The sequence below is a fragment of the Pteronotus mesoamericanus genome, unplaced genomic scaffold (assembly GCF_021234165.1).
Source record: "Pteronotus mesoamericanus isolate MK-2021 breed Mesoamerican mustached bat unplaced genomic scaffold, CSHL_Meso_final contig_27, whole genome shotgun sequence".
Taxonomy (NCBI): Eukaryota; Metazoa; Chordata; class Mammalia; order Chiroptera; family Mormoopidae; genus Pteronotus; species Pteronotus mesoamericanus.
The window spans coordinates 5,592,811-5,617,692 of record NW_026555115.1 but is presented as its reverse complement, the minus strand read 5'-3'; the positions used below and the strand labels follow the sequence as shown (position 1 = coordinate 5,617,692).

At 43.2% G+C, this 24,882-nt stretch overlaps 1 protein-coding gene across 3 annotated transcripts in view; it reads left to right on the top strand.

Annotated features, from left to right (window-relative positions):
* The window catches only part of CCDC93 (coiled-coil domain containing 93), a 115,693-nt gene that overhangs the window by 81,974 nt on the left and 8,837 nt on the right, over positions 1-24,882 (top strand). For 2 of the 3 annotated variants that reach the window (XM_054574992.1, XM_054574990.1), the window contains exons 18-24: positions 597-659; positions 3,606-3,714; positions 7,526-7,608; positions 10,317-10,354; positions 11,780-11,864; positions 13,761-13,874; positions 18,707-19,127. In XM_054574992.1, coding sequence (XP_054430967.1) covers positions 597-659; positions 3,606-3,714; positions 7,526-7,608; positions 10,317-10,354; positions 11,780-11,864; positions 13,761-13,874; positions 18,707-18,760 — 546 coding nt within the window. In that variant the 3' untranslated portion in view covers positions 18,761-19,127. Of the gene's footprint in view, positions 1-596; positions 660-3,605; positions 3,715-7,525; positions 7,609-10,316; positions 10,355-11,779; positions 11,865-13,760; positions 13,875-18,706; positions 19,128-24,882 lie in introns of those variants that run through there. The other variant, XM_054574991.1, reaches the window with a different exon arrangement.

Genomic DNA, 24,882 nt, shown 5'->3' with positions numbered 1-24,882 from the left:
CTCATTGTGCTCAGTGAGCCAGCTAGTTTCTCTCTTTAATTCAGCTCTGTCCAAAAGCACTTTCTGCAGTTGTCAGAATGTTCTGTATCAACACTGTTCAATAGGGTAGCTGCTAGCTACATCAAAATGTGGCTAGAGCAACTGAGAAACTGTTTTTTTTTAATTTTAGTTAATGTAAATTTAAGTAGCCATGAGTGGTTAATGGTTGTCATATTAGACAGTGTAACTCTAAATAGAAACATAGAAAGCAAACCAGTATCATCATCAAACACAGGGGCACAGGACAATAGATTCTTTAAGTCACAATTGTTTTTGGTGCAGGAAGTGGGGAATAAATGGATTTGGGGGATACTGCACTTAAGAACACTGGATTTAGCCTTGGTCCTAGAAGAAGAAAGAATTGTTGTAAAGGGATGTGAAAGGGCATGAAAGGTCTCACATTACATATGACCTAGACCCTAAAACTGGGCCATTTGAGAAAAGAAATTTGGGGCCCTGGGATGGGGGCGAAAAGATAAAAAACATTCAACTTCAAAAAACCCTTATAAAGAATGCAAGTTTTCTATTCCCAGATAATTGTGTCCTCCAATTTTTAGGAAGACCTAGACAGACGATATAATATGGAGAAAGAGAAACTTTACAAGATCCGTTTACTACAGGTGAGTAAAAACAACAGCACAAAAATATATAAATGCATCTAGCTAGGTATGAATGTCCTATAGCAGAACCGGGAAGTTTCAGTCTCTGAGAACTAGAGAGACTCGGTACTAAGGCTGCTGTTTGCTGCCCTTCTCTCTAGAGGGTAACTCAGTAGTTTAAGATGTTCATAATAACGCCTCACATTGGTATTTTATTTTCACTGTCATCTTACTTGATTAGATCCTCATCCTGGTGGAGAGTAGTTATTGACCTCATTTTCTATGAAGAAATTGATTCATACCTATTAAGTATGTGACCAAGATCAAGCAGCTAGTAAGTGCCAGAGCCAGCATTCAAGTTCCAGAGTTCTCATCAAATACTTTTCCTTGAAAATTAACTGCCCATTTTAGCTTCTTGGAGGCTTGTGAGGATATCAAATATGGAGGAGGTATGTTTTAAAGTTGGCTCCAAAGCTACATTCACAAAGTCAAAATAACATTGTAAAATTCCTTACATTGCCAGTATCTGGCCCATGGTAGCTCAAAGCCAAGAATTAACTTGTGTTGTACTCCATCCCAGGCCTTTCTGTTCTCTGGGAAGGGAAGGCAGACTCTGACAGGAATGGCCAAAGGGCTGTAGGGGTGTGGGCAGTGGGACCCTGTTTTGTTTTGTTTTTTATTTCTGGCTTCTGCTTATTTTTTTGAATTGTTTAAATTTGGGTGAGATGCAGAATTAAATAAAATTAGGACAGTACAGCTGTGCATTTGGAATGGTTTTGACTGTGTGGTTACTGTGTATTTAGTGTTGTATTAGGTCTCAGGAATAATACATGGAATGGCCCATTTTCTGGGACCTGGCTTGCTCTTTGAGGACCAAGATACGTCCATATACATCGAAGTACAAGGAAGCTTATATGCATATTGCAAACAGTGTTTAGCTTCAGACTGGCTAGAGGGAAGCCACAATAAAATCATAAGGGCCTCAGCCAGGACAGGATCGATGAGGATGGACAGAAATGAACAGCAGGGAAGAAATTGAGAAGCTGTATCTGATGGAACTGACTGATGGGTGAGAGGAAAAGGAGGAGTCAAGGATGGTGCTTTGATTTCTGACTTACAGAGTAGGGTAGATACCTGTGTTATCATTGAGAAAAAACATTAAAGAAAAAAAAGGACTAAAGGGGGTCAGAGTGTAACTAAGAGTGTTACTGAGATCTGTTTGGGGCTTTTGAATGTTGGGGTACTCAACTATGTAGAAATGTCCAAGAAGTGATGTGTGTTGGGTCTGATGCTCAACATAGTCTGAGCTGGAGATTAGGTGTCATCACTATGTCAGTGGTAATCAAGGCTGTGAAAATGCAGGCCAAGAAGGGGTCCTGGGACTAAACCCTCTAAGAAGAGGCCAAGGGAAAGGGGGAATCACAAATACGGGTTTGAGACAAAGTGGGCAGCTAAAGGCGAGGAAAACATGAACCCGAGGTCTCTTAGCAGTTGAACAAGAGCTCAGTAGAGAGAATGGTAAATGTTGCTAGAAGCCAAGAAAGCTAGAATCTGAGAATTGCCCATTACGCATATCCCAGAAAAGATGTGCAGTGACGTTGACAAGAACAGTTTCAGTGAGGTGATGGAAGAAGCCACCTGTAGTGTGGGGTGAAGGATGTCTGGAGAGGACTGAGAAGTTAAGAGGAACAGAGAATATGTAGTTCTCAGGAAGTTTGGCTGTTCAAAGGAGGAGACAGGATGGTAGCTGAAACGAGATCAGGGTATAAGGAAGGGCCTTTTTCTTTTCTTTTTTTTAAGGAGAGCAGGATTTGAATATACTTAAATGCTGATGAGAAGGAGGCAGTAGAAAGCGAGAAGTTAGACATACAGGTAAAAGAATGAATAATTGGTCCTGGCTGATGCGGCTCAGTGGATTGAGTGCCGGCCTGTGAAGCGAAAAGGTCACTCGTTTGATTCCCAGTCAAAGCACATGCCTGGATTGTGGGCCAGATCCCCAGTGGTGGGGCATGCGAGAGGCAACCAATCGATGTATCTCTCGCACATTGATGTTTCTCTCCCTCTCTTTCTCCCTCCCTTCACCTCTCTCTAGAAATGAACAAATAAAATCTCAAGTTAAAAAAAAAAAATGAATGAATGAATTGTATTTTTAGATTCCAAAATAAAAACAGGAATCAGAGCCTGAGCATCCATGGAGGGTGTTTGTACCAGAGTGGATGGTGGGTTTCTCATTTAGATGCCTGTATTTCCCCAGTGATTTAGAGAGCCACATCTGCCATTGTGAGTAAAGTCAACTTGAGGATCCAGAGAACAGGGAGGCACAGAGGAAAGGCAGCCCCGAAGAACCACTTAGTCCTGAGACTGGAAGTATATGGTGGGAGCTGAGCAATTTCCTTCAGGCAGGTGCCCTCATGGGGAAAATGGTGCTTGGAGCTGCCTGCCTCAGGGAACTGTGCTCTCCCCCTGAACCACTCCGCACGGCTGCACCTCCCTAGATGTGGTCAGTGAGCCACTTTGGCCAATATACCTTCAGTTCATGGTTAAGAGAAAATACTGGAGAGGTATTTTAGGTGTCAATCATGGGAGCTTTTCAGCCAGGTGAAGGGATTTGGAATGTATACAGAGGCAGCAATGTGGCATTAGCTCCTTGTCACCTGGCACTGATGGAATTGGCTACTGTAGATTTCTTTGGGGCCTGGTAGGCTGGCTGAGCGCTCTGGCTACACAGCCTATCCCATTCAGAATCCTTCTTTTTGTCCATTAATTTGGTGCCTTCTGTGGTTCCAGTTTGCATTCACACCTTCCCTACATATTGCAAAGTCAGAATCTGAGATGGGACCCTCAAGCCAACAACAAAATTTTGGGCCTGTATTCCAGGGCAAGTGGGTGGCGGGAAATGTTTTGGCTCTCCAGAGAACACGTAAGGCCAACCAAATAGTGTTGTCTCCTCCTCTCTTTTGCATTTAGGCTCGAAGAAATCGGGAAATAGCAATTTTGCATCGCAAGATTGATGAAGTGCCCAGCCGAGCCGAGCTAATACAGTATCAGAAGAGATTTATTGAACTCTACCGCCAGAGTAGGTGCATCAACCGCTAATGAGCTCTAGGGCTGGTCCTGGGAGGGACAGGAGGCGAGGGGCTTTGTCCCACTTTAGTGTAGTGGAGCATGCATCATAGCACAGTCCATGAAAGTCACCACTGCAGAGGACTCTGTTTTATTGTTAGGCTCACTCAGCGCTCATTCCATGTAGCCCTCGTGTGTAACTGATAATCCTGGGAGCAGTACCAAGGTGCTCTTGCTGCCCTCTCTATGAACAGTGCACTCTAGTTGAGCTCTTACAGACCAGTGTTTTGAACCAGCCCTTACCCCAGTCAACCATTTGGCTCCACTGAGCTCCCCATCCACTTTCCAGCAATTACACAGAACATTGTGACCCTGTTATCTCTCAATCAGTTCTCACTCATTGTCCTCTGCAAACTTTCTGGTTTATGTGGTCTTTGCCTTTAATAGCGTCATACTCACTCAGTAATCTAGGACTGGATCTCCCTCAGCCTAAATCAGTAACCACATCTCGTCAGGCTCAAAGTGGCCCTCAAAACTGTCATTGCCTTCTGTTCCCACTGCAACTGCCATATCTGTTCTTATGTGCATCACAGCTCAGCTGAGTGACCATTAGCCGGTCTGCAGCCTCTGCTGCAAGTCTCATCCATGCATCCCTCTGCTGGGAAATCCTCAGGAGCTCCCAGGGCCTTCTAAATCAAGCCTCTCCTTATTCTTTCCAGTCTAAATAGCTGTCCTGGGGGCCCTGCTCTAAGTCTACACTCCCATCCTCACCAGTCCTCATACTGCCTCTGCCACCTGAGGCCTCAGCCTGTGTCTGGGACCCTTTCTCCTCTCTCTGACAAAATCCTTCAAGATCAGCTCAGATATCCTCTGTAAACAGAAGATCCTGGACTATCACCCCTTCCTGTAGGCTCCCACTCTTACATGTCCCTTGGACATCTCACACTTGACATGCACAAAACTCAATTCAGCCTCCCTGTCTCATTTTTCTTCTTGGTCACTAGATCACTGTCTAGCCAAGCTGGGTTCCCTTAGTCCACTCTGACTCATGCTGCTCTGCCTGCTCCATTTCTGAGTGATGGCCAAGTCCATTTCTTCAGGACTTCTGCTGTAGCTACCTTCTCTTCACTGCCCAGAGTCTGACCCCTTCTCTGCACTCTTGCCTGGCAGATCTTTCTCAAATTTGATCATTTGCATTCTTTCTTTAGGAACTCCAGTATTTAATAACTCTCCATCAGTCATCAGATAATCTTCAGAATCCTAAATGCACAAACAAAATTCTGCATCACCCTGGCCATAGTCACCAGTTGGCCTCGCCCTCTCAGGAGGGTGTGAGTCATGTCCTGTGAGCTGGTCTCCAAGTCTAACTGCCACTGTGCTGCAGTCCCTACTCAGCAAACCTTGACTTCTCTAAAATCCACCTCAGCCTGCCTTGAGATCTTGGCCTCTCGGGTGTCTTCCTGGTTCAGTCTCAAGCATTGTCATTATTTGAGTCCAGAATCATGCTGCTTTTTATGTCTTAACCCACCATCCTGAGCATTACAGTGTTTTTTTAAGTTTTTAGAGAGAGGAAGATGTGGAGAAAGAGGGGGAGAGAAACGTTGATGTGTGAGAGAAACATCGATTGTTTGCTTCTCACACACCCCCAACTAGGAACCTGGCCCATGCAGGTGCCCAGACTAGAAATCCAACCCGCACCCTTTGGGTCAGCAGAGTGACATCCAGCCCACTAAGCCACAGCAGCCAGGGCCTGAGCATTACAGCCTTCAATGTTTGATTCAGATGCCTCAGGGCATATATCAGCAATAGCAGTTTCTCAGCAGAAAATAGTTTGCATTTATGTTAAACTTTTTCTCTTAATTTTCTACTCTGCCTACTTTAAAGCTTTTAACAATAAGTAATAATACCTTGTATTTGTATATTTCACAGAGTAAATTTCACATGTTAAAGTCATTTTGATAGGACATTTTTACACCAGAAGCATTTTAATCTTTTGTACCAGAATATCTATGTCATTTTCTTTTTTAAATTATCATCAGGTCCTGATTAGTGTGGCTCAGTGGGTTGGGTGTTGTCCTACAAAATGGAAGTGTGCCAGTTGGATTCCCATCCCTGGTTGGGGGGCGTGCAAGAGGCAACCGATGGACGTTTCTCTCACATATTGATGTTTCTCACCCTCTCTCTCCTTCCCTTCCCCGCTCTTTAAAAATAAACAAATAAAGTCTTTTAAAAAATATTATCATCAAATACCTGCATCCCCAACACAGTCCTTGAGCTAGATAAAATACAGGTGACAGCCACACTCCTAAGCAATAAAGCTAAAAGTTGGTTGGTTGATTTACAGCAGTGATTTTCAACTTTGGCTACCCCTTGTAATCATCTAGGCCCCCTGAATATCCTATTTAATTGATCATGGACTTTAAAAGGTCCCCAGGTGATTCCCTCTTTTAGCCAGGATTGAGTGCCACTATTCCCAAGCTTTTAGCAACAATAATACTTTATATTGATTAGCCATAATGTGATTTTATATCATTTAGACATTTTGATGTTAGGAACATTTTTTACTGTTGCATCAAAATACTTGTATCAGATTTTTAACTTCTGTTATCAAATATGTTCACCAAATTTCCCTGACCTTTACTTATCTCTGAGCTGCAGTGAAGGAGAGAAACACAGCTATTACTGGATATAAATATTAAAAGTGACCGGTTTACAGAATCAGATTTAAATGTTAATGGCAGTTGCCCAAGGAAACCAGAATTGCCGAGGCCTACTCTGCCTCCCCAGTGCGCCCCTCTACTCCTTCACCCCCCACTTCTGCTGCTCCAGAGGGAACCTGCTTTTCAGGGAGCCAGAGCCCATAGCAAGAAACCAGACCCCATTACAGTCTTGGCTGTGCCATGCCTGTTAACCATTAGGCATCAGGGTCTTGAGCTAGAGCTATAGTGAAGTGCTCAGCTCAGGCTTAAAGCCTGACTGTGAACCTGTGTCTGGGGATTTTATCTCTTTCTGGGCAGCTGTGTGTTATGGGAATTTAGAGCAGCACAGAGGTCACAGCCTCAGAGCTACATGATGGGAGCTGCCCAGCCACCCAGCCAGAATGGAAGGGGGTAAGTTTGGGTAGGAAGCTTTTACCTCAGTGACCTCGTTCTCTGATGAACATGGCGCACTCACAGTCTTGGAATTTGGCCATTTCCTTGTAAATCATTTTTCTATACGGAAAAGTGAAGAAGGAGAGTTAGACAGAAATACTGAGTAATTTGATAGGTAAAGACATTAGGAGCCCTGGTAAATAAGTGCCTCCTTAGTCACATGCACAGGGATAGGAAGAGAATTCATATTCATTTGACATATATTCTGCCCCAGGATAGGCATGCCATTCGCCTAGGAGGTATTTTAGAGGGTCTACTGAAGAGGTTTGTGCTAACCGTGGGAGTTACAAAAGTGAACAGGCTATGGCTCCTGCTCTTGGGGTTGAGGGAAGGGAGGAAACCATACAAACAGGAAAAAATTGCATGGCAGCTTCATAGTCTTTGCCACTTTCCTCCCAGGACTCCTCACCAGAAGGACCTCTGAGAAACCCACATCTGACAGGGAGATTCCTCTACACCAGTTATGACTGGCCACATGCCGTCAGCTTACAGCAGCTCTGCACATGATTTTTTTTTTTGTGCCCTGAGAGGCTTCTGTCCAGCATGCAGGCCGAGAGGGCCAGCCTGACAGGCCCGACCCTTGGTGGTCGGGGGTGCCTTATTGGGGAGAGAGTGCTTAGGGTTGTCTTGATACATTTTCTAATCCATATGCTGATTTCTTTGCATTTACAGTTTCAGCAGTGCACAAGGAAACCAAGCAGTTCTTCACTTTGTATAATACCCTGGACGATAAAAAGGTTTATTTGGAAAAAGAGGTAAGAACCTTTATGAAAAGAAAATATTTAATCAGATGAGCAACTGCCAGTGCTGTTGACCCCTGAAGTTAAAATGAACTTGGTATCTGGGATGCATTCAGTTTCAGAAGAAAAAGTGCCTGTTAGATGTCCAGGGCTGGGATAGAGTCAGAAAGTGCAAGATTCCATGAGAGCTCACATTGTCTGGGATGAAGTGAGGCTGGTGGGCAGCTGTCTCATAGTGCGTGCGAGATATGCCATCATTAAGAGAAGCATAGTGCAAGGGCAGGAGGTGCATATGGAGGGAGGCCTGGAGCAGATGAAACTTTAGTTTGAGTTTTAAAGGAAAGAACCAGCTAAATGAAGAAGGGGTGGTGAACTTGTTGGGGACCACTTTGTGTATCTGGAACTATAGCCCCACGAATGAATGCATTGTATCCACTGAAGCTTGCTCTGCTTCGCACTGCCCTGATAAGGAAAAACCACATGTTTTACTTCACTGTAAGGAGATAATTCCTGAGCCCTGAAAACTGTGCCTTAATGAGCATCTGGCACCAACTTGTCTGGCAGACCTTGATTTAAGACAACCCTCTGTATTTCTTCAATTTATTAGCTATAGCCTTTTTGATGTAGATTGATAGACTTTACATGCATGCTCTATACCCCTGCGCACATTTCGTTCTCAATAAAAGCCACTTCAAGAGAAGGGGTCGGGGCATTCTCCACTAGAGGGAATTGCCATTCCCTTTTCCTGGCAGACCGAGCGTGTCTGGAACGACTTATTTCTTCATCCGTGGTGGCTGGTGGGGGACTGTGGGACTGGGTGCCCCCCTCATGAACTTGTCATGGTTTACATGGGGAATTGTCTGTTTAATTATCAGTGGCAGACAGGCATGAACTAGAAGGATCGTAAAAAGCATGAGTGAAGAGGAATTCGCATGGCACTGACAGCCCCTCTGTATTGCTCTGACACTCAGGTTAAATCCATTCGTGATTCTGGTCCCCCCATTGTTGTATAACAAATGATTGGGGCGCAGTATACAACTACATTTAAAAGGAGAACAGTACTGGTCTTCACAGTAGCAGCACAGTGTGGCGTTGAGAGCATGAGCTTTGGAGTCAGTCAGATTTGGGGTGTAGCCTGGCCTTATTGTCCTCACCAGGAAAATGGGGACACAACTTACTTCTTATAATTATGATGGGGACAGAATGAGAAAAATGTGGAGTTACTTGCACATGATGGTTTTCGATTCATATTAGTTCCTGCTTGCCACCCTTGCTTTGAGATTGACAGAATTTGTTATCATTTTATCACCTTGTAACCTACACTGATTGCCACTTTAATAAGAACAATATTACAGGTGTATCTTTTACCTGAACCCACATGGAGGCAACTATATTATTGTCACTTTTATTGCCTGATATTAATCAAATGAGATAAATCTCCACCTACAGGGGCATTCTTTGTGGAGGGCTTTGCACTCTTTTTTTCTGTATCCAGGGCCTTACACAGTAATGGGCACATAAAGGGCATTTGGTAAATGTTTGGATAGATGAGGTGATTGCCTTTGGTGGGATAGCCCTGCTGCGCCTCTTGGCCTTGGGGGTCTTCCTCCCTGGCATGTGAAAGACTTGCCAACCTTAACTTTGGGATAGGTCAGCCCCTTCTGAAAAAGTCTTGAACCCATTGGCCTTCCTTCATTGGCAATGTCTGAAGTTGTATTCTTTTAAAAACTAGAAGTATGCAGGGGAGTGGGGGCTTTTTAATTCCAAGCCATATTAACACATGACTGTGCATTAGAATAAATTGTGCATTTTATTCCAAATCTGTTTATGCCTGTGATATTTAAGCTTTCAAACATCCCAGTGGAGTCACTGGAGAAGAATATCATTTCCCTGTTACATACTGACCCTTAGTTCCAAGTATAGTAAACACTTAGTCCTGACAGAGCTCACAAGTTGAGTTAGTGACACAGAAAGGGGAACTAAGTTCCTAGTTTCTCTGGACTCAGAGCTCTGCCCTGGACTTTATCATTGCAGTATATGGAGGGGCATACTGTGCAGGGGAAGGCAGTTTCCATGGGAATAGAGGCCTTGAATGATGCGTTCCCTGGAGCCTCTCAGAGCCACCCAGCAGCTGACCACATTGGCAAAAATATTTTGTGGGAAAGAATAGGATGGAAACAGTGTTCTCACTCCCCACCCTGACTAACTCTTTGCTCAGCTGATAACCCTCAAAGTAAAGTGCAGTGTTTGCAAGATAGAAAGGGCAGTGGTGGCAGCTTGCCCAGACAGACATCATGTTAGCTTAGTGTCTTCTCTGTGGGGCTTTAGGTCCCGTCAAGGAGCCCTCTTTCTACATTCCCGTTACAATGGGGTATCAAGGTAGATTCTCTGGGGGAAAACTGTGGCGCTAAGAGCATGTTGCTCTGTGTGTGTGTGTGTGTGTGTGTGTGTGTTTTCATGTTAGTTTCATCTCCATAAACAAAGTGTGTTCTTTCAGAAACACTATCCAGGCTCTGTGTGTGTGTGTGTGTGTGTGTGTGTGTGTGTGTGTGTGTGTGTGTGTGTGTGTGTGTGTGTGTTTTCATGTTAGTTTCATCTCCATAAACAAAGTGTGTTCTTTCAGAAACACTATCCAGGGCAGGACAGGCTTTCAGTAGTTGAGGCAGCACAGGGATCTTCAATCTTTTGCTTACAGTTTTTTCTTTTTTGTCTGTCTTTCTCAGATCAGCCTGCTGAACTCAATTCATGAGAACTTCTCACAGTAAGTGCTGTCAGACTATCAGTCCTCCTCCTTGTCAGTACCGTGGTGTGCCCTGCACTTTGTATTGGCTCACCCTGATATTGCAGTAATGTGATCGAGCAAGACTTAGTGCTGTGTATGTGATTCTGACTCTTTCAACCCTGCTGCTAAGTGCAAATGTTTCTTGGTTTACACGATCCTTGAGTTTTTACAAAAACAGTATATTAGAGTAAATTTTTAAAACACACCAGGAAGTATCTTAGGGAAAGGTTAACTTTCAAATAACTTGACTATGCATAATTACTATAATCTCTTTGTATATTACTTTTGTCTTGCTAAGATTAGAGTAATACCATTTATTCTTGAGGACATAGAGATGTTTTAAAATTTAGATAATGAAGTAATTTATGTAATTTTTAGAAGATTGTTTAAAATTTTGTGATAGACATTATTTTTAAATTAATGTGTATCCTCTAAACAAGTTCATTTGAATATGAATTTTTTTTCTCCCAGAATTGGATGGCAAGGTCCACCTATACCAAAATCCTACCAGCCCTCAAGCATGGATGCCCATTGCACGCCCCCGCCCCCCCGCCCCCGCCAATCCAGGCAGCTCTGGACCTGCTCTCTGTATAATAGGCTTTCTTTCCTTCCAGCACAAATCTCTGCTGTCCTGACAGGTGACCAGTAACTTAAGATCTTAATAGACTACAAGCTCTAGATTTTAAGCTTCATTTCTAATTAAAAACACCAGTAGCTCCCTGATACGATTCAGTTAGTAACTTAGAACCTTATGACATTTCCAGAAATGGTACCTGCATCTTTATTTCTTGACAGTTTAGAGAGCCTGCAGTTGGAGTGCTTTTGTGATGAGTACTGTTGCCATTCTCTGAAAGAATTCTGTCCTTCTATGCGTGCACTCTGGACCTCTGGTTTCACTCCCTGTGTAGAACTGGAGTTGAAGGAACGTTTTAGGACATCAGGAAATCTCATTTAGATGCAGCTTCCAGAAACAGGAGCAGGTTTCCCAGCTTGGTTTTAGGAAAATCTCAGAATATGTCTACCAGTCTTGAGCAGTGTCTCCAAATCCTCAAATTTTTAAAAACTAAATGAAATTTATTTTTTAAGCAGTATCTACTATCATTTAAACTAAAAAATGTTTTTGTTAATTTTAGTGATATTTTGATTTAAGAAAATACATGTTACTGAAGAAAATTGTAGGAAAAGTAAAGATTAATATTCAGTTATAAAACCAGGCTAATAATGTTTATGTCTTCTTCAGAGTTTAGAATTCTTAACTGCCTGGGAACGCTGGGTTCCCCACGGGTCCACTTGAAAAGGCCTAATTATTTCTTGAAGTATCATCTGTGTATGGGGTTGATCCTCGGCGCCTCCTTCTTACACACTCCTATGTGCTGGTCACACCTCCACTGGTTTTTCTTTCAGAGCTATGGCTTCCCCTGCTGCCCGGGACCAGTTTTTACGTCAGATGGAACAGATCGTAGAAGGAATTAAGCAAAGTAGAATGAAGGTTAGACGGCATCTTTTGCATAACACGGGTTTTATACTGCTGATGGAGAAGGCCCTGGGAAGTATAAGCTTCTTCTGGCTGTTCTCAGTCCTGAAGACACATGTTCAGTGTCTCTGCAGTTGGCAGGCCAAGCTCCCAGGGCTTTCTGCACTGATGGTTCAAAGGCAGCTCTTAGCAAAATCTCCCATGGATTGAACACCTACTTTGTGCCAAGCACTGTCCTAAGCCTCCTTAAGTCCTCTTAAGTGTGTGGTGTTATACCCATTTTAAAGATGAAGAAACCAGCTTTCACCAGCAGCCTTCCTCTGTTGCCCGGAATCACTTCCTCACTGGATCTTTGCTTCCTGACATTCTGCCATTAAAAATTGATTCCTTGGGATCCCAAGAGCATTGTAGTTTTCAGGAACCTCTTATAAAAAATGCAAATGATTGCTGAGCTGAATTCTGCTGATGGGAGAGGATATTGAATGCCTTGGGAGACAGGATTGAAAATTGAGGAACTATAAAGGGGTGTAGGTGCTCCTGAGGTAGCTTTGCAGAGAATCATCCAGCCTGGGGACAGCATGGGATTTTCCTTGTTTTGTGGCTCTGAATGTGGGCCCTTTTGTCAGTAGTTTAGCACACTTAAACTGTCTATAAGCCAGACACAGCTACATTTTCCTACAACTATAGCCAGGTGAGTCTTCACTAGTACAGTACTTCCAAATAACACTTGCTTTCAGTCCTGTTTTAAAAATGTATCACGGGAAAGCAGTCTCCAAGCAAAGCGTTAAAACCTCCTGGGGATTTAGGGTATCTCCTCTCATGATCTTGGGGCAGAGTGGTCCACTAAGTGATGCCAGAATGTAAACATGTGAAAGAAAGAGGTGCCTGTGGGACCTGTCCTCATAAAAACCCACTCACAAGAGACAAACATTCAGGCTGCCTATAATCTCATCTCATAAGTGATAAACCAAAATCTCTCCATGTCCCTTTCTCTATAGAAAAATATTAATCTCCCCAGTAACAACTTCAGTAAAATGGTATCAAAGGAGAAAAATGTGTTGCTAGTGACAAGACTTCATGCACAAAGATGAGAGCTGATATGAGGCAGCATTTGCCTTGTGTGTCTTACCCAAGGTGAGACAGACTGTCTTGCAGAGAACATATGGAGTTCCTTCTTGATGATCTGGGGTATGGGGTGGGTGGAGGACATAGAACCTGGCTAACCATGAGCCCTATCTAACAACCCAGATCTCAGTGTGGTGACCCTTCTATCCTGCCATGCTCCTCCTCAGAGAGCTGCTCTTGCTAAGAGTAAGAACAACAGGAACTTACTGGGGTTTTTCCTTTGGCTTCTCTTTCCTGTTTACTAGGAGATGCCTTCCTGGGGAAAGTACTATCCTGACTCCTCATTCTCTCCATTTTCCCCAGGCTTCATGCTGTTGGTGCCTCAGTGCTGGATAATTTCTTATTGTATAGGGGCTGTCTTGTGCACTGTAGGATGTTTAGCAGCATCCCTGGCTTCTAACAGTAAATACTAATAGCACCCCTTCCTCGCAGTTGTGGCAATCTAAACTGTCTCCAGACATTGCCAGCTGTCTTCTAAGGGGCAAAATAGCCCTTGGTTGAGAACCACCAACTTACTGATTGTAAATTGTTTTTGGTCACCAAAAAAAAAAAAAGAAAGAAAATGAAAAGGGAACAGCTAATGCCCAGTCATAGGAGAAGTGCTGAATAAATAGAGCCTCTGTGCAAATCATGAAAATAAATAAACCAGCCTCAAAAATGATATAAAGAAGGAAGATAATAGAAGGAAATCTATAAAAATATTAGTAATAGTTGCCTTTTGGATGTTGCAGGCAGCCATTGGTCAGAATATGCTTTTCATTATTATTTCCCAAAATGTTTCAACAGATGGAAAAGAAGAAGCAAGAGAACAAAATGAGAAGAGACCAGCTGAATGACCAGTACTTGGAATTGTTGGAAAAACAGAGGCTATACTTTAAGACTGTGAAAGAGTTCAAGGAGGTAAGGGGGAAGTTGGCCTGGTTATGTAAAGTTGCAAGAGATTTATGTTCACTTCCATGTGAGCCTTTAAAAACCAGAGCTCTTGGTTGGTTTTCCATTGGTTTATGATAGGAAATACAGGTTGGCAGTGTAATCTAACAGTGAAGTGTGGCATCTGGGTAAGTCACCACTGTGTTCTGAAACTATCTTGAGGCTCTAACTGAATGTTCTGGAGACATCACATCTTTATTTTCATTTTTCTAACACTTAGCACATTAAATTCATAAAATGACATCATCAGCCTATCTCAAAGGGTACATAGAAACGACATTTGTTATAGATTCATATCTAGAGCTTTTCCTCCCCTCAATCTTAGCATGAAGAGGGACCTTGAGATGCCATGTAGGAAGAGAGTGAACTTTAAGTGCCAGGCTTGGCACTACATTTACCACTTAGCAGCTGTGCACTTGGGCAGCGAGGTAGTCCCTTCAAGCCTTCATTGTTGGTGGGTTCTAGTGAGTCATATGAGAGGCAAATGCATCTAGTACTGTGGCTGGCACCTGTAACACCCAACAGTCACTGAATGTCATTTGTCTCTGTCTTTTATTCCCTGCATTTGATCAGGGCTACTGTCCGTATTTCCAGAAAGAAAAGTATTTGCCTCTTTACTTAGGAGATATTCCAGAAAGGAGGTTATTTTATCACTTCCCAAGATCTCGGCAGCCTTATTTCCAGGAATTTCTACCTCCGTTCTAACCTAAATCCATGTGGTTTAGTGAATTTAGAGATTGCTGAAAATACATAGACATTAAAAGTAAGTTATAGCCTGGTGTTTGGTCTACAGAGTAAAAAATAATCTTTCTATACCAATAATTTTGTTCTTATGTATTTTTAAGGCCTTCCTTCTGTCCTTTTTCCCTCCCTCCCTCCCTTCCTTCCCCATCTTTTCCTTCTTTACTTCTCCATCCCCATTTTGTAATTTAACTTTTTGGGCCACAACACAGGGACACTTCAAAATCTTTTGTCTTTTTAATAAATGTTCTTCCAGCTCCTACTTTGCCTTGTGGGGATCTATCAGGTTGTAAAATACTCAGTCCCTGTGTCAAGAAGCTTATATTGTGATGGGAGAGACAGATAACAAGTGAGGACACAAACAAATAGAAACCTTAATAAATTAGTAATAACAAATAAGCAATTTCAGCCTTGGAAGGACTTGGCCATGAGCAGACAAGAGTCCTTCAGCCAGGGAGCAGCCGGGTTGAAGGCCTCCAGCTGGGCAGCGTGGGAGAGTGACCGGGCTAGGTGTTCTAGATCCAGGAACCAGAGCTGAAGTTTCAGAAGAGCCAGTGAGTGAGCAGGCAGAGAACAAATGGGCTCTTCTTTTCTTTTAAATTCAAATAACTCACAAAGAGAGAAGGCCCAGAGGAGAAGAGTTACATTTCAAATACTGCTTGGACACACCAGCACTGCCCTTTTGATAGCAGAAACAAAAAGCAAATAAGTTGGGGAAGATAAGTATATGTTGTCAAAATCAAAGCAAATTAAAGCAAAGTTCACGCTTACACCACAGGGTCTTAGGACCAAAGGCTTGGGATTACCTCCAAAGGAAGCGATTCCTTCAGATACAGTAAGCTTCAAGATCTCTGTGTCCTGCCTTCTCAGACTCAGTCACTCTCACAGCAGAGACCTAGGGTGGGCCCTTCACAGCCAGGGAAGACCCATTAGACCAGGTGCTGGCCCAGGCCTAAGTGTTCTTAGGAATATAAGGGAGGAGAAATGTAATACGGTCTTTAGGTAGCTAAATATCTTTTAGTGAAAGGCCTCACCTTTTTAAAAAATAGTGTGTCCTCTTGGTTTTTGATGTTAAAATTGCCTTTCTCTTATAAAATAATAGTGATGGTGCATAGTTGGGGGTTTTTGTTGTTAACATTTTACTTGGAAAAAATTTTAAATTAGCAACTACCTGTTAGTGTTCTAAAACCTTAAACTTTCTTCCATAAGCTCCTCTGAGGTAATTTGGGGCCACCCCAGGTGGCAGTGGTACCTTGCTTGCTGCTCCCCAATCTCCTGTCCATGCCTTCAACCGAGTAATTCTGGTACTTTACATGTCACAGTTCCAAATAAGATCTCACTTGTGGTAGCAAACCGGTTTGAAAAGTTGGGCTTTCATCTCTTGGAGCCTTCTCCCAGAACCTTCTGTGTCTTGCCTGTTTTACCTGCCTCTCCCCCACATGCTTAGTCTCCTGCTCCCAACTTCTGAGTTCCTACCACTTCCTGGCTCCTAGCACATGTGCTGGGCAACAGTTACTCTTCATGCAGAGCACAGTAATTTTGCCACCATCATCTTCAACCACCTTAGTGGTCCCCTTTATTGCATGTGGTTTGCTCCACATTAATTAAGCACCAGTGAAACCCCATGGGCTCCCTGTAGGCACCAAGTCATGCCTTCATCCTGACTTTCAGCCTCCTCTGGTGTCAAGACTTTTTGATTTGAGACATGGGGTTGTCTCTAAAATTCCATTGGTTGGCTCACCCTGAGAGAGTTCATTAATATTAAGTCTCCCAGGAAGCAAAACATATTCTGAAATCACCAATCACTGTAATCGCAGTATTACATCAAGTAATTGTGTCTCTAAACCAAAATCTCTCACAAGGTCACCAAAACAAGATTCGAATTCTAGCCTAGCACTGATGAATGAAGCTGGCTCAGCATTCTTAATCTTGGGCTAGCTGAAGTGCTCTGTTGGCACATAGTGGACCCCTATGGTTTCAAGCAGGAAAGAAACAGGGGCAAGGAGACAGTTCCCTTTTCTTCTAGAAAAAAATAAAGGATTCTTTCTGTATTTGCTTTGAACAAACTGGGTATCATTCTCTAGTCTCTCAAAGGTTCCTAGTAGAATGCATGGAGTTTAGTCAGTGCTCTCACACACACGTTGACAGCCTATACATCTTTACTGAAAAATCAGGCATTGTCTCAGTGTAATATAACATACAGAATTATCCCTCCTGGGGACTCTATACCTCAGGAGTGTTTTGATGCCCTGAGTTGTTTTTATTTTTTTTAACATTGTTTTATTTTTTTTAAACAGTGCTTTTTTTTTTTAATGTTTAATTTATATATTTTTAGAGAGAGGGGAAGGAGGGAGAAAGAGAGAGAAACGTTGATGTGTGAGAGATACATTGGTTTCTTCTTGCACGCCCCAACTGGGGACCCCGCCTGCAACCCAGGCATGTACCCTGACTGGGAATCAAACCAGCAACCTTTCATTTCTCAGGCCAGTGACACTCAATCCACTAAGCCACACCAGCCAGGGCCTGAGTTGTTTTTTGCCTTGTTTAAAAGGTGAGGTGGGTGACAATTGAAGCTAATTTATTCATTACTGTATTTTGTCTTTTGTGGGAATTTTTTAAAATACACAGAAGTAGAGAAAGTACTATAACAGTATGACTATCTACCTGTTCTTGTTCCATCTCTCCCCGACCCCTACTTTGGGGAGTGGAGATCTAGAAGTTTTTTTCCCAAGGAAGTCTCGGTAACTGATTTTTAAAAGGAAAACTTCCCTCTTTTCTAATAAAACAAATGTTACTCAACTTCACCTTTTTCCTCTTCCTACCTCTAGAAAAAATTAATTGCCTCCTCCTCTAAAACATGTACTCAAACAATGTTAGAGTGCCTTGCTTCTGAAAGAAGAATTCAGCGTTACCCCCAGCCCAAGAGCCTGGCTATTCCCCAGCTCTGAGAGAAAGATAAGTGTATACCCTACAGGTAAACTGGCATTTGTTTTAGTAGAACCAGGGTCATTGCAGCCATGAGCCATGATGCTGCCAGAAAGAGCAAAGGGCCTCCAGAAAACTGGAAGCACATAGGCCCAGGGAGATGGAAACATTGATCCTGGGGGTCTTGGTTGCAGAGGGTTCAAGGGTGATTTCAAGTTTTTCTTTCACACTAAATGGATCTTCAAGGAAGCATGGCTGCTGGAGGCCTGGGCCCTCAAGCTCAACCTCTCCAGGCTCTTCCCACTACCCCATTTACCTCTCAGTCTAAAAGCAGGGCTCCTTGTGCAGTGACCCAGGGAAGGGGTGGAGATTTGCCAGCAGATGGAGGTATCCTGAGCTCTCAAGCCCTGAAAGACACACAATGAGAATCCTTTGAGGATACCTGAAGAAAGGAATGTGAAATAATGCAGAGATGACCTTGTATCACTGGACATCAGTTCCACAGACAAGGGAAGGGGCCTGTGACCCCCTTCAGTGATAATACTCAGCATATACAATAATAGATGTCATACAGCTAATTCTTAAGGAGGAGGAGATGTCCCTTGATGTGTATTTCTCATGTCGTCTGTGAGTTTGTCTTTCTTAAAGATAAGGATATTATTAACCTTCGTTATTGTCAGACTAAGAGCTTTTCTACTGCTTTGCCTACTGTGCTCCTTAGTCTGTCTCCACGTACCTCCCCTCATTTTCTTCCCTCTCCCTAGTAATCCAAGACTGGTACATAAATCCCTTCAGCTTTTGTCCCCTTGAAGGTTTTAGAGGTTTCATGAAGTCTTTTGTTGGAGTGATGGTGCTTAATCCAGTCATCCTATTCTCAGTCTGACAGTGTAGCCAGCCGGCACTATAAGCTGTTTTGGTATTGAAGATCAGCATGTCACCAGGAAGTTCACCACGCTGTGCTAGGCGTCTGTTTTAGTTGGTCAAAACTTGTCGTCTGTTTTAGTTGGTCAAAACTTGTCTCCCATGCAACTCAGGGAAGCAGGTGGCAACAGGTGGCAGTAAGACCACCTGAGCCTCACATGGGTGCTAATGTAACCACCACCTCTCTGGACACACTCTCTCTGCTTTCCTTCCAGGAGGGCCGCAAGAATGAGGTGCTGCTGTCCAAGATGAAAGCCAAGGCCTCCTGAAAATTTCCAGCCATCATTGTATGTCATTGATTTTTTTTTTTTAAACACCATGTATCAGATACAAGATCATGAAATGGTTCTGAATGCTGCGGGTACAGATGTGGGGAGATGCAGGTGTAATGATTTCCACACCCTGGATAATTTGTTTCTCCTGTTCCTTCCATTCTATCTTTGTATTGGTTGTTGTTGATGGAATCAGACAGTGTAAATATTGTGGCTTAGATAACATCCATCATCCTCTCCAGAAATGTGGGCAGTATTTGTTCTCTGTGTTGATTCAACTTTTATTTCTTCAATAATACTGCACATATGAAGATACCTGTATTTGTATGGACTCTGAATAAAGAGAAATTCATTTGTTTAGCAAATATTAATTGAACAACCATTGACAAGTAAGCATTGTGGAGATAGAAGTATCAAGAACAGTCTCTGCAGTCAGGCACCCATCAAGTGGGCAAGAGAACAGATACGGCCCACCTGACCACAGAGCTTGGCCACCTGGGATTTTTTTTTTTTTTTTTTTTTTTTTTTAGTAAACAAAGGCTTTTATAGCTAAATGACCGTCCCATGTGAGTGTTGGTCACTTGGGCCCCTCACTTGCCTGCGATGCCTTTTGTTCCTGGCTCCTTATGGTGCCAGCCAGCGGGCTTCATGGTGTATTAATTAGAAAGAAAACTCAGTGTCTGCTGTTTATTCCTTACATACTACTCAAGTTCATTTCACCAAAAGTTGAAAACAAGGGCCTCATACTGAGGATGTAAATAAGAATGACACCTTACCATGCTCTAGTTCTCATTTCAGTCATAGCCAACATGTGGATAGCCTTGTGCCTCTCCCTTATTCCACATGCCTTACACTCTGGACAGATGTAAGCAATGAGATGAGACACACCGTTCACTGCCGTCCAGGGCAGTATGTGATAAACCTCAGTGACAGACATTGGGCAGGTATCCAGAGGTCAGGAGGTGTCAGGAGAAAGAGCAATGAGATGTGTAGAGATCCAGGAGACTTACGGAGGAGGCAGGATTTGGACTAGATCGGAAGGGGTCCTAGCATTTTAGTAGGCACAGATAGGAGAGAAGGCCATTTTGGATAAAGATGCGACTATGACTGAAAATTCAAAAGGTGCGAGATGGGCCAATCTGTGCATTTTCTCTTCTAAGAATCATCTCAGTTTTTCAAAATGACATGGCTGAGGGAGATACTTAGCAAGACATTTCCAGGCAGAAATGAATTTAAGCCATCCACCAAATACTATCTTCTGTCCTTTTTGAATTGTAATATTTTATCTGAAGGCTCTAGAGACCAGTCCAGAAAGATGGGCTGGGACCAGCCTTTGGAGGGCCTTGAAAGCTGAAGAGTTGATGTCCCCTGGAAATGAGCAGTCCAAACCAAACACAGAGCTCATTCTGTTCTGTACTCCAGGGATGTGGCAACTCAGTCAAGTTCAGGAAGCCCCAGTGTGAGGTTTGCACTTCATTCTGCATAACCCTTGCACACATACCAGTCAGTAGGTTTGGACTATAAAACATAAAAGCTTAAACATGTTAGGCAAATGGATCATTCATTGCCATCACGGAAATGTCACATTCATTTTTAATTTCCTCATGTATGTGATTAAGCATGGCTCAAGCATAAGAAAACCTCAGGCTGGATTAACAGCAGCTATTGGTTTCTTTGCCAGGGCCCATGAGGCCTGCATGACAGGGATGGCTGCTCCTGGAGCTGAGCCATGGACATCTCCACTTAGGCTGTCCCTGGGCCATGGCCCTTTGCGGGTTTTGAAAGAGTTTGGTGAAGTTATAGTACAAAACTGCCAAAGTATAGGAGGACAGAGGAAGGAAACAGCAGTTTAACTGTAAATTATTTCAGGTTCTGGGAAACTTCACCATCATCTTGTTGACAAGTTCATAGACCTACTTCCTAATTAACAACTTTTGGAGGAGTTAGAAGATTATTCAGATATTTGTTCAAAGGTGGCAGAGATGAGTAGTGGATGACATTCTACAGTTACTCTAGGCCCCCTCTCTATGTTGTTAGGAAAAGTTTGGCATGGCTAATCCAAAGCAACCCATAATTATTTTTTTTTAAGTGGGGACATTTATTCTGGGCTATGTTTCTAAAGAGTTTTATCTGGCTGGATTTGGTACAGGGAGGTCTCAGTTGATATCTTTTCCCTTTTTGTCATCTACAAGGCATAATAATAATAATAAATTAGTTTCCATTCCTTGAACACATTTTTGAATTAGCAGAAGTCAGTCTGGAGAATTCCATGTTTGCTACAGATGACCTACATAGGAGCAGTGCCTTTTTGAATAACAAAACATTAAGTGTGCTTTGCAGGCGACGAGATGCCCAGGCCCAGTCACTTCAGAAACCAGCAGGAGTTCCTCCCAGGACCACATCCTTCTGTGTACTCAGATAGAGTATGGCTGGATGTTCTGCCAAGCCCACACACTTTCCCAGAGCTAAGAAGGAAGGGGGGGGGGGGGCAACGTGTGCGTCTGGAGAAATGATGTTTCCTTGGCAAGCATGCAGCTGTCCAGCAGTCTGCTTGCTAGCAGGACAGGCTTCCCATGGCTGGCCACCATACCCTGGGATTCTCAGCCAACTTCTGGGTTGGGAGCTCCCCTTACTCCCACATACATCTCATGGAATATGTGAAACTGCTTTGTTTTAAACCCAAATCAGAGCTGCTGTGAGCAGGGAAAACTAGAAGAGGCATCTGGCGAGACGCTTGGGACACATTTTGTTATCCTTGGCCTGAGTTCAGTCTCTCCTGGATCACTGAGATCAGTTAATGGCACTCAAGGGAGGTGCCAAAAACAGCTGTCACAGTTAGGCATGAGGGGTCAGCTTTGTTTTTCTATGAAGAGCACAGATTCCAAATTTTTCAAGACTAAACTCTTGTTAGAATCTGGAGTGTATGGTTTTAACTGGGTTCTGGTTTGCAGCCTGTGTTGTGGGCGTAGCCAGGTCCTACCAGCATCTACTGAGTCTGACAGCAGAACCGAAAGGCAGAGGGGCCAGTCCAGATAGGAAGACTAACCAGGCTCAAGGGACCTCACGAAATCGGAGCAGCAGATGGAGAAGGCCACAAGCAGCCCTCTTACACTCACAAAGTGATCTCAAGCTGTAACATCGGTGGCCCCATCACCTCTGTTATGACCAAAGCGAACCTACCTGAAAGGACACTTTGGACAGCAGGAGTGGCCTGCTATCACCTCAGCCAGCCTAGTCTTGCCCTCTTTGCAGGTGACTGATGACCAGTGTAAGAGGAAGTAGACATTCTGACAATTTTTTAAATTTTATTTTTCAATTATAGTTTACATTCAATATCATTTTGTATTCAGGTATACAGCATAGTGGTTACACAATCATGTACTTTAAAAATATTTCCCCTGGTATTCCAATACCCACCTGACACTATACATAATTATTAAAATATTATTGACCATATTTCCTATGCTGTACTTTACATCCCCATGACTATTTTGTAATTACCAATTTTTACTTTTTAATCCCTTCCTCTTTTTCACTCAGTTCCCCAATGCCCGTCGTCTCTGACAACTCTCAGTCTCTTTTCTGTATCTGTGAGTCTTTCAATTTTGTTTATGTTGGTCTTTAGACTCAACATATAAGTGAAATCATATGGTATTTGTCTTTCTGTAAGACACTTATTTCGCCTAGCGTAATACCCTCTAGGTCCACCCATGCTGTTGCAAATGGTAAGATTTCATTTTTTTTATATGGCTGAGTAATATCCCATTGCATATGTGTACCACAACTTTTTTATTCAGTCATCTGCTGGTGGGCACTTGGGTTGCTTCCATATGTTGGCTATTGTAAATAGCACTGCAGTAAACATACGGGTGCATATATTTCAAATTACTGTTTTGGATTTCTTCAGATATATACCCAAAAGTGGACATAAGGCAGTTCCATTTTTAATTTTTTGAGGAAACTCCATACTGTTTTCCACAGTGGCTGCACCAGTCTGCATTCCCACCAACAGTGCACAAGCATTCCTTTTTCTTCATTCTTGCTTGTGAGTTCTTTATAAATTCTGGATAGTAACTTTTTATCAGATACATCATTGGCAAATGCCTTTTCATTTTGGTGGTGGTTTCCTTCGCTATGCCAAAACTTTTTAGTTTGATGTAGTCTCATTTATTTTTTCTTGTTCCCCTTGCCCAAGAAGGTATGCAATGGAAATTCAATTCTTGAACTTAATTCACTCAGGAAACTGAGAAACAATTTGTTTGAAAACTGAATCTCCTTTCTTGCCTGAGAGATGCATGACTAATCATACAGGTATCATAAAAGAGAACCCATTTCTGAATATTTATTATGTAGTCAGCTACTTTACTGAATTTATTATTTCTAGTAGTTATTTGGTGGAATTGTAACTGAATTAGGGGGGCCCATAGGCAGTAACTCCAGAGACAGAGTCCAGTGGAAAGGAAAATGGAATTTCTATTTACGTACAGATATAGACAGTAAATTTCTTGATGCCCACCCCTGCCCCCACTGCTGGAAGAGTGAGCAGGCTGCTAGTGGGTGATGTGGGAGGTAACTGCCACAGCAGTTTCCCTAGGGCTTTGTGCATGGGGGAGGGGCACAGGGCTTGTTACCTGGCTTGGCCACCTCCTAGCACTTGCCTCCTGGGACCTGCCAGCCCAAATCTCTTCACTGCTTCTGCCACCCCATTCTTACTGGCCTTCCTCCCAGCACCAGCAGTGTCCTGGTCAGGCCTGAAGCACTCAGAGAAGGGTGCAGGGCCTGACCCTCTGCAGCTGCCCTGAAGCTGTAGCCAACTGGCCTGCAGGGGTGTGGTCCATGGGTGGGCAGCAGCCACAGATTGCCCCCTGGGAAGAGGGTGGGGCTTGTCCAGCCAAGCCTCCCTGAACCTACCTGCCCAAGACTCCCAGAGCCTGGTGGCCTGAGTCTCCCTCACTGCCCTCCTCCCAAGCCTCCCCCCAGCCCTGCTACCTGAAACCTGCTGTGCTCTCAGACAGGCAGATCCTGGAGCTCTATGGCAGGGGGCACTCGGAATTCCTCCAGCTAGGTCCCAGGCTCAGGAAACTCAGCCCCCAGCTGCAGACCCACCAGCCAGGGAATAGGGGAGCAAAAGCAAGGCATTTGCACATGGTCCACCTTTTAAAGACCCCTGCACAGCAGAGGTAAATGGGAGGGTATGTCCCTCCCATCCAATGACTTTTCTAGCTTTTGGGGCCTCTTTTCTGTGTCATGCAGTCACTCTGGTTTCTAGGGCAAAACATGTATGTGCTGTCTTGGGCACTATTCCTCCCTTCCCCATTTCCAGGAGGAGTTCCTTCCCCCCAACCCCCTTAACAGGATCTTTAGGGTTCTCAATATACAGTACCATGTCATTTACAAATTATGAGAATTTTGCTTCTTCCTTTCTGGTTCGGATGACCTTTATTTCTTGCTCTTGTCTGCTGTGGCTAGGACTTCTAACACTGTGTTGAATAAAAGTGTTGAACGTGTACATCCCTGTCTTGTGGGTTTGTCATAACATGGCCTTTATTACACTGAGGTATGTTTTCTCTTATTCCCATGTCACTGAGTTTTTATCATAAATGGGTGCTGAATTTTGTCAAATGTTTTTTCTGCATCTATTGATATGATCATATATTTTTCATCCTTCATTTTGTTTATGTGATGTATCACATTAATTGATTTGCGAATGTTATACCAACCCTCATCCCAGGAATGCGTCCTACTTGATCATGTTCTATGATATTTTTAATGTTTTGCCAAATTAGGTTTGCTAATATTTTGTTGAGGATTTTTGCATCTATTTTTGGCCTATAATTTTTTTTTCCTTTGTAGTGTCTTTATCTTGTTTTGGAATTAGGGTAATGCTGGCCTCCTAAAATAAGTTTGGCAGCCTTCCTTCCTTTTGAGTTCTTTTAATAAGTTAGAGAAGGATACATGTTAGTTCTTCGAATGTTTGGTAAAATTGAAGTCATCTGTAGGACTTTTGTTTGTTGGGAGTTGTTTTTTTTTTTCATTATTCTATTTCATTAGTTGTACCTTGTCTGTTCAGATTTTTTGTTCTGGATTCAGTTTTGGGAGATATCACATTTCTTGGAATG